The following is a 12,936-nucleotide window of genomic DNA, read 5'->3' on the forward strand; positions in this document are numbered from 1 at the left end:
AATGATAACATTTTGATAAGCTGAACCTGCATTAATAGCTGACCCAACTGGCTGAGCCATCTGAATCATTTGCATTGTTGAATTAAATGGAAGGATTTTGGGGGTAGGCTGAGTTTTAATTGGTGGTTTAGCAATTAGTGGCTGCATAGGTAACGATGGACAAGAAGGCAAAGTCACAACTACTTGCTCAACCTGCTGCCCATCTATAGGAAACGAGCCATTCAATCCACTCAAGACACATGTAGCCATGTGTCTATTGTGGTTGGTAGCTGAGGTACCAGCGCCCAGCTCATTTGCTATTAAGGTTGCAATAGTAGATGATGTCTGGCTTAATGGCTAAACAGTGTTTCCTGCCAGTTGCAATGTAGTCCATGCTGTCTGTGTGTTTCCAGATGAGGGGATGTGAGTAAGGCTGCTTATGTTTTTCAAATCAGAAGTACTAACACTTGTAGAAGGCAAAGAGCAAAAAAAAACTGATATGGAAAACAGACTTAGGAAAGATAATTTAAAAATTATTGGAATACCTGAAAGTCATGATCAGGAAAAGAGCCTTGACATCATTTTCAAAGAATTACTACAGGAAAATTGCCCTGATATTCTAGAAGCAGAGGGCACAATAGAAATGGAGAGGATCCACCGATCCCCCCGAGAAAGAGATCCCAAAAAACCAACCCCTAGGAATATTATAGCCAAGTTCCAGAACTCCCAAGTCAAAGAGAAAATATTACAAGCAGCCAGAAGGACACAGTTCAAATATCGTGGAGCTGCAGTCAGGATCACACAGGACTTAGCAGCAACTACATTGGAAGCTCATAGGGCTTGGAATACAATATACCAGAAGGGAAAAGAACTTAGAATGCAGCCAAGAATCAATTACCCAGCAAGGCTGAATGTCCTCTTCCAGGGAAAAAGATGGACTTTCAATGAACCAGGGGAATTTCTTTTTTTTTTTTTTATTAAAGATATTATTTGAGTTTCACAATTTTCCCCCAATCTTGCTTCCCTCCCCCCACCCCCATCCCACAGATAGCATTCCGTCAGTCTTTACTTTGTTTCCATGTCATACCTTGATCCAAATTGGGTGTGATGAAAGAAAAATCATATCCTTAAAGAGAACAGAATTCTCAGAGGTAACCAGATCAGACAATAAGATATCTGGGGTTTTTTTTCCAAATTAAAGGGAATAGTCCTTGTACTTTGTTCAAACTCCACAGCTCCTTATCTGTATACAGCTGGCACTGTCCTTTGCAGACAGCCCAAAATTGTTCCCAATTGTTGCACTGATGGGATGAGCAAGTCCTTCAAGGTTGAACATCACCCCCATGTTGCTGTTAGGGTGTGCAGTGTTTTTCTGGTTCTGCTCATCTCACTCAGCATCAGTTCGAACCAGGGGAATTTCAAATATTCCTTTTGGAATGGCCAGAGCTGAGCAGAAGGTTTGATCCTTAGATACAGGACTCAAGTGAAGCATAGAGATTGGAGGAGGGGGGGAAAATATGAGGGACTTAATGATGATGAACTGCATGTATTCCTGCATAGAAAAATGACACTGATAATACTCATATGAACCTTCTCAGTTAACAGAGCAGGTAGAGGGAGCTTTTATAGTTGAAGCACAGGAGAAAGCTGAATTTGAAGATAAAATATGGTGTAAAAATGGAGTCAATAGAAAAAAAGGGAAATGGAATGGGAGAAAGAAAAAGGAGAGGGGGGAATAGGCCAAGATATTTCATATAATAAGTTTTTTTCTTTATTACAATGAGCTATTGCAATGATATGGAAGGGGGAGGCAAAGGGGAATGAGGAAACCTTTGCTCTCATCAGAGGTGGCTAGGAGAGGAAACTGCATATATACTCAATGGGGTTATAGACATCTGGAGTAAGAAGGAGGGGGAAGCAGGGGGAAGGGGTGGGGATGTGAATAGAGGAGAGGATGGACCATGGGGGGACAGTGGTCAGACATAACACATTTTCTTTTTTACTTCCTGCAAGGGGCTGGTATTGGAAAGCCTGGCCGGGACCATAGGGCCAGGTGGACACTGGGCCTAAGGGGTGGTATGGGGGCTCAGGGCTTCTTGGCCCCAGGACCAGGGATCTGTCTGCTGCGCCACTCAGCTACCCTACAGCAGAGTCAGAGTGAAAGGAGAGAGAAAATATAGTACATGGTAGTGGAGAAATACGAAAGGAGGGAGTTGTGATCAGCAATGGCAACGGTGGAAAAATATGGAAGCAACTTTTGTGATGGACTTACCATAAAGAATGGGATCCACCCATGACAGAGTTGTTGGTGTTGGAACAAAGACTGAAGTACATTTATTATTATTATTATTTGGGGGAGGGTGCAGGGAAAATGGGGCTGGGTGGCCTGCCTGGGGCCACATAGTGGGACGATCTTTGGGTGTCTGAGGCCAGATTTGGACCTGGGTGCTCGTGGCTCCAGGGCTGGTGCTCCATCCATTGCACCACCTGGTCATACCTACAATTATTACTATTTTTTTTTAATTTTAATTTTTTTTCTCTCCCCTTTACTTTATCACCCAAGCAAGTCTATATTCATGGGGGGGGAGGGGTATTTTGTTTACTCTTAAACAGGAATATTTTATTAATGTAAAAAAAAAATTTGTACAAAATGAGAATTAAAAAATAAAAAATAGAAATAAAAAAAAAAGAAGGCAAAGAGCAAGAAAGAGACCAACCACTGTCTAACTGGCTTGAAGAGACTGTGCTTATAACAGTTGCAGCCTTAACTGCTAGAGCTACAGCAGCACTGTTTGTTAAATCTGTATTCTTACTAATATTCACTGAAGAGGAATTCCTAGGGATTGAAGGTCTCAGAGGTTAGGAGCAAGCTGTATCAGCAACTGGTGGCACAAAGTTATCCTGACAATCACTTCTAAGATCCTGTAAGTTTAGACAGGATTTGTTTCCATGTTGCACTTGAAAGGAGAGTACAGAAGTGCTGGGGGAATGCTGGCAGCACAGGACACAGGTCTCTTGGGTAACTTGGGGCTCTCTTGTCCATTTTTGCTTTCAGAAGCATTCTGACCTCTTAGTGGTATAATTGATGAACTCTGTTGGTGGGGTTCAGTTCCAGATGGAACAGCAATTTGGGAGCTGTTAGAACTAAGCACACGACTCACTTTCTGAGGTGGAAATTTCAAGAATGTGCTGAGCAGGAATAGTAGCAGGAAGCCAAAGAGGAACAGATTGGCTAGCAGCCAAGGAGGAAATTGTGGTCTGATGCCATGGCTTATTTTCAGGTCAATAAACTCCAGAAATGGACACAGGATTCACCAGATTGCAAGTCCTCTGCACTGGCACAACATTAGCAGTCTGCTTTTGTAAATTAGGACCCACATTAAATGTCATTCCCTGTATAGCTGTCCCTTGGTTATTTCCACCAGGTTGACTTCCATTTGCCATTTGAATAGAAAATGATGTTCTTCTGAATCTGGTCATTAGGAATAACAACAGAAACCTTTGCATTTTTGAGATTTCCTTTCCAGTGGATTGTAGGGTCATCCTACAGGCAAATGTCCTTAGCTTTCAGTAATCAACATATCAGCCATTTTCCCTTTGGGTTTCTTCCAGTTGTTTCCGCAATTTTTTAATTTCTTCAGCTTGTTCATGGTTTCCTTCATTGAGTAAGAGCTTCCATTTTATGTACCTAAGGGCTTGATCCAGGATCATATTCTTGCTCTGCTTCAGTGCAGGTGAACATGGAACAAGTTCTCCAGTTCAGGTGATCCCAGCATTAATTTTCTGCTTTCAATTCATCTCCATTACATTACGTGTTTTTCGATTTTTCTTTCCATGTTGCATCTATGGAGGAGTTTCATTTTCTGCCATCTCTGGCACAGTTCTAGAGAGCAGGGCCTTCTTCGTCCAAGGGATCACAGAATTTCTTCACTTTGGATTCCTGGTTTCCAACTTCATACTTTTGTTTCTGATCCATATGCATCATCTTTTGCCAGGAGATTGTCTATATATTATCATTTCTTCTTGCAGCCACAGTACAGCTGCCCCAGCCCCACTGCCCCAGCCCTGACCATGGTTCCCAGTGGACGAAGGGGTGAGGACATGTATGTGGGGAGGAGTGTCTGGCCACTGGGATGGATCTGTCCCTTTTTCCTTCCCTTTGCCTTGGCCTCCTCCAGGGCTGGGGGAGCACAGGTCCTGGACCCTCTCCCCCCACCCCTAGCTGCCTCTTCTAGTGGCCATTGAGGCCCCAAGGCCAAGAGGCCTGAACTCACCCCCAGAATTTTCTTAACCACTACCATAGCTGTTTCATGTTTTCTTGAGGACACTTCTACCCATCCTGAGAAAGTGTGAATAAAAACCAAGAGGTAGCTGCACCCTGCTGCTGGTGGTTCCACTTCAGTGAAGTCTACCTCCTATCTCTCTCCCAGGTTTTTTTTTCTCTGAATCTTGTTCTCAGTTGTTTTCCTCTGAGTCATTCCTAGCAGAACTGACTTTCCCTGCTTTGCATTTACCTGGGCACATGTTACACACCCTGATAGGATGTTAATTGTAGAATCTAATTCTGGAATTAGGTACCTATCCCTCAAAAGCAGGGCCATCTTTTTGATTCCTAAGTGGGTGGTTTCTTGCAAGCATTTTACTATCTCTCTTCCTATTGTTTCTGGGTTAAGAATTTTCCCATCAATTGGACACCATCCTCCTGTTGCCTTCTTTTCCTTTTTTGATTCAGCAAAGGAATCTTCTGAGGGGGAGTAGGTGGGTTCAGGGGGAAGGATTCTTCCATCTAGAAATGTTCACCACCCTCCCCACTATTGTATCCCCCCCTTTGATCTCGCAAAGGAATCTTCTGAGGGGTAATAGATGAGATCAGGAGATGGAGTTTGGGAATATGGGGCTAAGCAGCCCTGGCCACTGCCCTGGCAGCAGCATCCATGGCACAATTGCCAAGAGCCTCAAGGGAACTCCTAAGCCTCTAGATCTCACCATCTAACTTTGACATCATAACAGCAAAATAACTTATATTGACAAAACAATATTGACAAAAACAAAAACTTATATTGACATCATAACAGTAAAATAACTTATATTGACAAAACTAAATCACATAACTTTTTAACATCTTATGCATTCTTCTTCTGAAATCATTTTCTTTTCAAACCCCCTCCAATGTTTTTTTATCTATACTAACTTCTCAATGCTCTAACTTATAAGAGCTTTTTATCCTCACTGATCAACATTTTTTTTTTTAGGTTTTTGCAAGGCAAATGGGGTTAAGTGGCTTGCCCAAGGCCACGCGGCTAGGTAATTATTAAGTGAGACCAGATTTGAACCCAGGTACTCCTGACTCCAGGGCCAGTATCCACCGCGCCACCTAGCCGCCCCAATTGAAGATTTTTAATTTGTTCTTTTTCTAACTTTTTAGATGCTTACCCAATTCACTAATCTCCTCTTTCTCCATTTTATTTATTCATTTACTTGAATAAAATGGAGAAAGAGGAAATTAGTGAATTATATAAATACAGAAATATAATTATTTATATATAGACATATATGTGTATATACAAACACACAATGTATATTTATAAATTTTACCCTTTGGGTTTTTGATATATTTTCTTTGATATATATTTGATATATTTTCTTATTGTTCTCATTTATTTCAATGAAATTATTGATTGTTTCTATAATTGAATCTTGGATCCACTTTTTCCTGTCAGATTAGGTTATTTAGTGTCCAATCAATTATAAGTTAACTTTCTATTGTTCTTTATGAATGTATTTTTTGTTGCATTGTGATCTGAAAAGTATAAATTTAATATTCCTGTTATTATTTGATTTTGTGTTTTGTATGCCTTAAAACATGGTCAATTTTTCTGTAAGTGCTATGTATCACTGGGAAAATGATCTATTCTTTCTATACCCATTTGATTTTCTTTGAAGATCTATCACAGCAAAAATTTCTGAAGTTTCATTCAAGATGCTGAATATGACACTGAAATTCTTCATATGATCTTGTCTCTCATGATTTTTGTTTCCAAACAGCAAGATGAAAAGAAGAGAAAGACTAAGTATAAGGAAACTATGAAGTAGGAAGCTCAACAATCTGGGATGCTGGCAGCAGTAGGTACCCCAGTTCTAGCCCTTGGTCAGAGGTGGGACAGTAGGGCTCACAAGCATTCCTACCCCAGGCTCTTAGAGAAAGAGGTTGTAGAAAACTTTCTGATCCCCAGGATCAAAGTCAAGTTCCTTTTCTGGTGATGGATATGCCTATTCTAAGCAATAGAGGAACTGGAAAAGAGACTGCCCAGTCAGAACTAGGGGCATTGCTCCAAATCCTTAGACCATACCATTTAGTTAACCCAGTCCTGATTGTCTCCAGCAGTTGCTGGCAATAAGGTGTGCTGATTCAGTCTTGTTTTCCTTTGTGGAACACCCAACTATCACCTTCATGATCTTTAATGAATTGAGACTTATAATCGAGGTTCCAGAGATCCTTTTTACAGGCCGACTCTGGTGTAGGAATCAGAGAGAAAAAAACAGCCTGGAGTACTTCATTAATTGTGAGAAGCCTGCATTCTTTCCTTGACCAGTACTTGCCTATTTGAAGTGAAGTTAACTGTTAAACCTCTTCTGTACCCAAGCAGAGTAATGCCTCATTCCAAGAATAAACAATCAACTTGGGCATTCCCACAAGTGTCTATGACATCTGTGTTGTCCTGCTTGAATGGGCACAGATCCCACAACTGGCTATAATTGTTGTATTGTCTTGCACCAGTGGACTTGTCCTGAAAAAAATTGCTCAAGCCCCAAACACTGGGTATTTTGTTATTCACTTCCACCATCGCATCCCATCAGGTATGTAATTTCTAAATCCATTTCAGTAAGATGGAATAATAGTGATTTGCAGATCTGTTCCTTGTAATGAAAGTCAGGAATTAAACCTCTCCTTGATTACTAGTCCTCTGTCTCTGAACTGTTCTACTGTGCCCAGGTTAGAGACAGACTTAGTGAAATTCTGTAAACAAAAGCTATGGTCCGATAGCATACTTTCTAAACAAAGTTTCACAAAGTCAAAACTATAGGTTTTCCAACTGCAATGTATGACTATAAGAGTTTTATTATAAAGAAAGTTGAGTGCCTCAGAATAAATACTTTTTAATTGTGGTGTTGAAGAAGACTTGAAGCTCCCTTAGAAAGCAAAAAGATGAAATCAGTCAATACTTCAAACAATTCATTGTGGCTATCACTGGAGGCTTGAACACTGAAGCTGAATAGTTTGACTACAAACTAAGAAGATAGGGTTCATCAGAAACTACCACGATGTTGGGAATGATCAAAGGAAAAAGGAGAAGGAGAAGGTAGAGGATAGGATGGATAATATCATGGAAACAATGAACTTGAACTTGGACAGACTTTGAGAGCTAGTGAAGAATAGAAAGCCCTACCATGTTATGGTCAACAATGAGTTGAACCCATTTGGATTACTGAACAATAATTATTCTATAAGCTTAGAACTTTCTCTCAGATGAGACTAAGGACAGGGAAGTGGCACTGTACTGCAGAGAGCATGGGCTTGGAATCAAAGGCTCAGCTTCATGATTTAAAATCCATTCTAAGACACTTATTATATATACAATCCTGGAAAATCACTTAAGCCTGTTTGCCTCAGTTTCATCATTAGTAAAGTGAACTGGAGAAGCAAATGAGTATCCTAGACATTAAATACGATGACCCCATCCTTATTGGGGTCACAAAGTAGCAGACATGACTGAAATGACTGATCAAGTAAGGCAAGTCTACTATGGCAATTATAATGAAAAATATTAGGCAATTAGGTCTAATTTGATGACAATGGTTTCCTTGCATAGATTTTAGAAGCTACATTCAGAAGATTGCGTTAGTGCTCTCAAGACCACCTTATATAGTTGTCCAAAGTAAAATCCAGACAACAGAGGTACAAAGTTCTGAACATGAGCAGTTTAGAAATTAAATAGAAATGTACTGCCAAAGAGGACCGGTGGTTTCCCAACTGAGCTTAAAAAATGGAAAAGAATCCCTTGCCCCCATTTAAAAGACAGAATAAAGAACAGAAATGGGTAGATGGAGAAAATAACATACCATATTTCCCCATGTATAAGACACACCTTAATTTGGGAGCTAGAAATTTGAAAAAAAATGTATTACATAAAGTTATTGAACTCAAGTTTTATTCATCATACATAAATCACCTGCTCATAGTTTTCAGGCATCTTTTAGGCAAGTCTGGTGCATGTACACATGCTTAGTCCTTTCCATTTCATGATACCCATGGTGTCCTCCTTTGAAATCAGTAACTTTTTTTTTTAGGTTTTTGCAAGGCAAACAGAGTTAAGTGGCTTGCCCAAGGCCACACAGCTAGGTAATTATTAAATATCTGAAGCCTGATTTGAATTCAGGTTCTCCTGACTCTCACTGAGCCACTAGCCACCCTAGTAACTTCTTTTTCATCAGCAATCCTTCTTGCCTCCTGCTGAACTATCATTGTGGATACAGGAATTCTAATTGCCCTCTGCTCTTCAATACATCTCTTCAATTCCCTCTCTAACTCAGGCCATTTGGCTGACTTGCCTTTCGTGGCCTTCTTTTGCCAGGGCATCTTCAGTAGGGTTTCTTATTCCTGTCGCCAGTCTCAGATTGTTTGCTCTATTGGAGGAGAACCAAATATATGTTCAGCAGCACAATTTCCATTCATTTCCACATTTTCCATTCATTCCATTTCCATTTTGCAAACTGGATCACTTCAAACTTGAAATTCAGCACTGGACAAGGCATTTCTGGGCAGAATGTGGCAAAACATACTCTAATATATGGGTAACAAATGCAAAACATTGAGTGGGGAAAAGTGTGGAAAACAAGTACAGAAAAAGCAGGAAATGCAAGTAAAAAAATCTACATCTTCTGTATAAGACACTCCCAGTTTTTAGGCCCTAAAATTTTGGAAGAAGGGTGCATATTATACATGAGAAAATTGTTTAAAGAACTGACCATATCAAGGAAGCAGGTAAATATGAATAGTTGAAAGACTGAAATGTGTGCTGATGAGAACTCTTTCTATCTCAAAATTGTTGATATGTTCCTTTTGTTAAATTTTATTCTTAATTTATGGAATAAAAGACATTCCCAGATATAGTAAATAAAAAAGATAGTTACATTTAAAACTACAAATCTATTATATGCAGCTTGCTATTGTTTTCAAACACAAAACAGAATTATGTACATTTTTTTCCCTCCCCTGGCTTAGACTTGATTACCATTAGACACAAATCAGTACAAGTAAAATTTTCTACACCTACTTTTATTTCTCAATTCTTTCTCTGGATGCAAATAGAGTCTTTCTACAAATGCCTTTTATAATTAAATTTAGGTATTAACCAGGAGCTATGCATACCTTTTTGTCCAGCTCACCCACTCTGACTCTAACTTACTAAGCCTTATCCTGAAGACCTCAACAACAATCTAGATAATGTGCTAGAATAAATTCTAATCATGAAAGAAATTAGGAAAGAAAAACATTATAATAATTATTATAGGGGCGGCTAGGTGGCACAGTAGATAAAGCACCGGCCCTGGAGTCAGGAGTACCTGGGTTCAAATCCAGTCTCAGAAACTTAATAATTACCTAGCTGTGTGGCCTTGGGCAAGCCACTTAACCCCATTTGCCTTGCAAAAACTAAAAAAGAAATTATTATGATTATTATTATTTTTGCCAACTATTATGGATTTAGGATGTTATATAAACAGTAAGGTCTGTACACACTGGGATGGGGACTGGCCAACAATGAAACCCAATGGCAGAGTTATGAGCAGTCAAGAGAGTTAGGGGCACTACCTTCCACTTTGGTCTTGGCTTGTAGCCTTTTCAAGTTGCAGAATTTACCACCAAGGCGGTAGCTGACCTTGAGACCATGTTCATCCTCAGTAAAGGTATTTAATACCATGACAGAAAACATCATGCTAAAAAGCTATGGAGCAAGTTCACATCCTTGTTTCACTCCACTGGTGCCCAGAAAATCTCAAGAGCATCATCTAGAACCTGGGCAAGCATGCTGTCATGGAACTGACATACAATAATGATCAACTTCTCCAGGCAACCAAATTTTATTATAATTTTCCATAAACCCTCACAACTGACAGTATCAAAGGCCTTGGTCAGATCCCAAATGTTCTATACAGAGTTCTGTTTGTTTCTGGCATTTTCCCTGGCATTGTTGGGTAGCAAATACCATATCAGCTGTTCCTTGACCCTTTCAGAAACCACACTGGCTCTCAGGGAGGTGATCATCTTCTGGTGAAGAATTAGCCTATTGGGAAGGACTCTGGCAAGCATCTCACCAGCTAGGGCAGCTAGGTGACACCATGGATAGAGCACCAGCCCTGAAGTCAGGAGGACTTGAGTTCAAATCTGGACTCAGACACTTAATACTTGCCTAGCTGTGTGGCCTTGGGTGAATCACTTAACCCCATTGCCTTGCCAAAAAAAAAAAAACCCCACAATTTTACCAGCAATGACTAAAAGAGAAACACCCCTGTGACTGTCACAGAGCAATCTATATTCCCTTTAACTTTATAGAGATGGACACTGGAAGCATCCTTGAATTCTTAGGGGAATAAGCTCTTCATGTCACATAAACTGGATAATTTCAGTCAACTTCTGGTTGAATGTCAGTGATAAGGTTTCCTTCTCTAATGGGGAATAAGGTTTAACTTTTGGCTCAAGGTTTTACCATATTGATTATATTCATAAGGCTTTCTCTCCAGTGTGGATCTTCTGATGTGTAGTTAGACTAGTCCTATAAGTAAAAGTCTTTATGACATTCATAAAGTTTCTCCCCAGTGAGGATCCTCTGATGTCTAATTAGATTGACCTTAGGCATAAAAGTTTTTCCACATTTACTCCATTCATAAGGTTCCTCTCATGTGTGGATTCCCTGATGTTTAATAACAAGGTCTTCTGTGAAAAAGCCATTCTACAGTTATTACATTCATAAGGTTTCTCTCCAGTGTGAATTCTCTGATGTTTAACCAGAGTGCCCTTCGATGAAAGTCTTTCCACATTGATTACATTCATAACAGTTCTCTTCATAATATATTCTCTTTGATTATCCCTATGAGAAAAAAGCCTTTCCAATTGACTACATTCATAAGGTTTCCCTTGTCTTTTCTGTTGTCCCCTCTTAGGAAAAAGTCATTCCACACTGAATACATTCATTAGGTTTCTCCTCAGTTTTCACTCTCTCATGTGTAGCACAGAATTCTCTCTCTACATGAAGTCACAGGCACTGTCATTCATGACTCTTTGCTTATGAGTTTTGTTCACAGAAAGGCTTAGGTTTCTAGTAATCTCCTTCTGAAGGAAACAAACAATAAAAGAAATATATACAAACACTACACATACTAATATACACATTTAATAAAAGAATTCTGCTATGGAAAAGTCTTTCCACATTGATTATATTCATAAGGTTTCTCTCACATGTGGATTCTCTGATGATTAACAAGATAGTTCCTCAATAAAAAAAGTATTTCCATATTGATTACTTTCATTTAGTTTCTCTCCAGTATGAATTCTCTGATGTTTAACAAGAATGTCTTTTATTGAAAAAATCTTTCCACATTGATTACATTCATAAGGTTTCTCACATGTGAATTCTCTGATGATTAACAAGATAGTTCCTCAATAAAAAAGTCTTTCCACATTGACTACATTCGAAAGGTTTCTCTCCAATATGGATTCTCTGATGTATAGTAAGACGGGACTTCCACGCAAAAGTCTTTCCACATTCATTACATTCATAAGGTTTTTCTCCAGTGTGGGTTCTCTGATGTTTAATAAGAGATATCTCCCATGGGTAAGTCTTTCCACATTGAATACATTCATAAGGTTTCTCTCCTGTGTGCATTCTCTGATGTATAGTAAGACCTCTCCTATTAGAAAAAGTCTTTCCACATTGAGTACATTCATAAGGTTTCTCTCCAGTGTGGTTTCTCTGATGTGTAATCAGAGAGATCTTGTGTGAAAAAGTCTTTCCACATTGATTACATTTATAAGGTTTCTCTCCAGTGTGGTTTCTCTGATGTGTAACAAGGGAGATCCTGTGTGAAAACATCTTTCCACATTGAGTACATTCATAAGGTTTCTTTCCTGTGTGCTTTCTCTGATGTCTAATAAGACTGCTCCTATTAGAAAAAGTCTTTCCACATTGAGTACATTCATAAGGTTTCTCTCCAGTGTGTATTCTCTGATGTGTAATAAGAGAGATCTTGTGTGAAAAAGTCTTACCACATTGATTACACTCAAAAGGTTTCTCTCCAGTGTGGGTTCTCTGATGTTCAATAAGAGAGCTCTTCTGCGAAAAAGTCTTTCCACATAGATTACATTTATAAGGTTTCTCTCCAGTGTGGGTTCTTTGATGTTTAAAAAGATATCTCCTTAATAAAAAAGCCTTTCCGCATTGACTACATTCAAAAGGTTTCGCTCCAGCATGGGTTCTTTGATGTTCAATAAGATAGAATTTCTGTGAAAAAGTCTTTCCACATTGGTTACATTCGTAAGGTTTCTCTCCAGTGTGGATTTTTTGATGTTTAACAAGATATCTCCTCAATAAAAAAACCTTTCCACACTGACTACATTCAAATGGTCTCTCTCTAATGTGAGTTCTCTGATGTTCCATAAGAGTGCTCCTCTGTGGAAAAGCCTTTCCACACTGATTACATTTATAAAGTTTCTCTCCAGTGTGGATTCTCTGATGTTTAACAAGATATCTCTTCAATGAAAAAGCCTTTCCACATTGACTACATTCAAAAGGTTTCTCTCTAGTCTGAGTTCTCTGTTGTTCCGTAAGAGAGTTCTTCTGTGGAAAAGTCTTTCCACACTGATTATATTCATGCTGTTTCTCTTCAGTTTGGATTCTCTCA

At 39.2% G+C, this 12,936-nt stretch overlaps 1 protein-coding gene across 1 annotated transcript in view; it reads right to left on the reverse strand.

Annotated features, from left to right (window-relative positions):
• Positions 1–1,026: 1,026 nt before the first annotated feature.
• The window catches only part of LOC141497216 (uncharacterized), a 56,884-nt gene continuing 44,974 nt past the window's right edge, over positions 1,027–12,936 (reverse strand). The window contains 5 exon segments of the mRNA XM_074199864.1: positions 1,027–11,070; positions 11,210–11,279; positions 11,425–11,489; positions 11,560–11,660; positions 11,662–12,916. Coding sequence (XP_074055965.1) covers positions 10,877–11,070; positions 11,210–11,279; positions 11,425–11,489; positions 11,560–11,660; positions 11,662–12,916 — 1,685 coding nt within the window. The 3' untranslated portion in view covers positions 1,027–10,876.

This window comes from Macrotis lagotis, chromosome X, assembly GCF_037893015.1.
Source record: "Macrotis lagotis isolate mMagLag1 chromosome X, bilby.v1.9.chrom.fasta, whole genome shotgun sequence".
Taxonomy (NCBI): domain Eukaryota; kingdom Metazoa; phylum Chordata; class Mammalia; order Peramelemorphia; family Peramelidae; genus Macrotis; species Macrotis lagotis.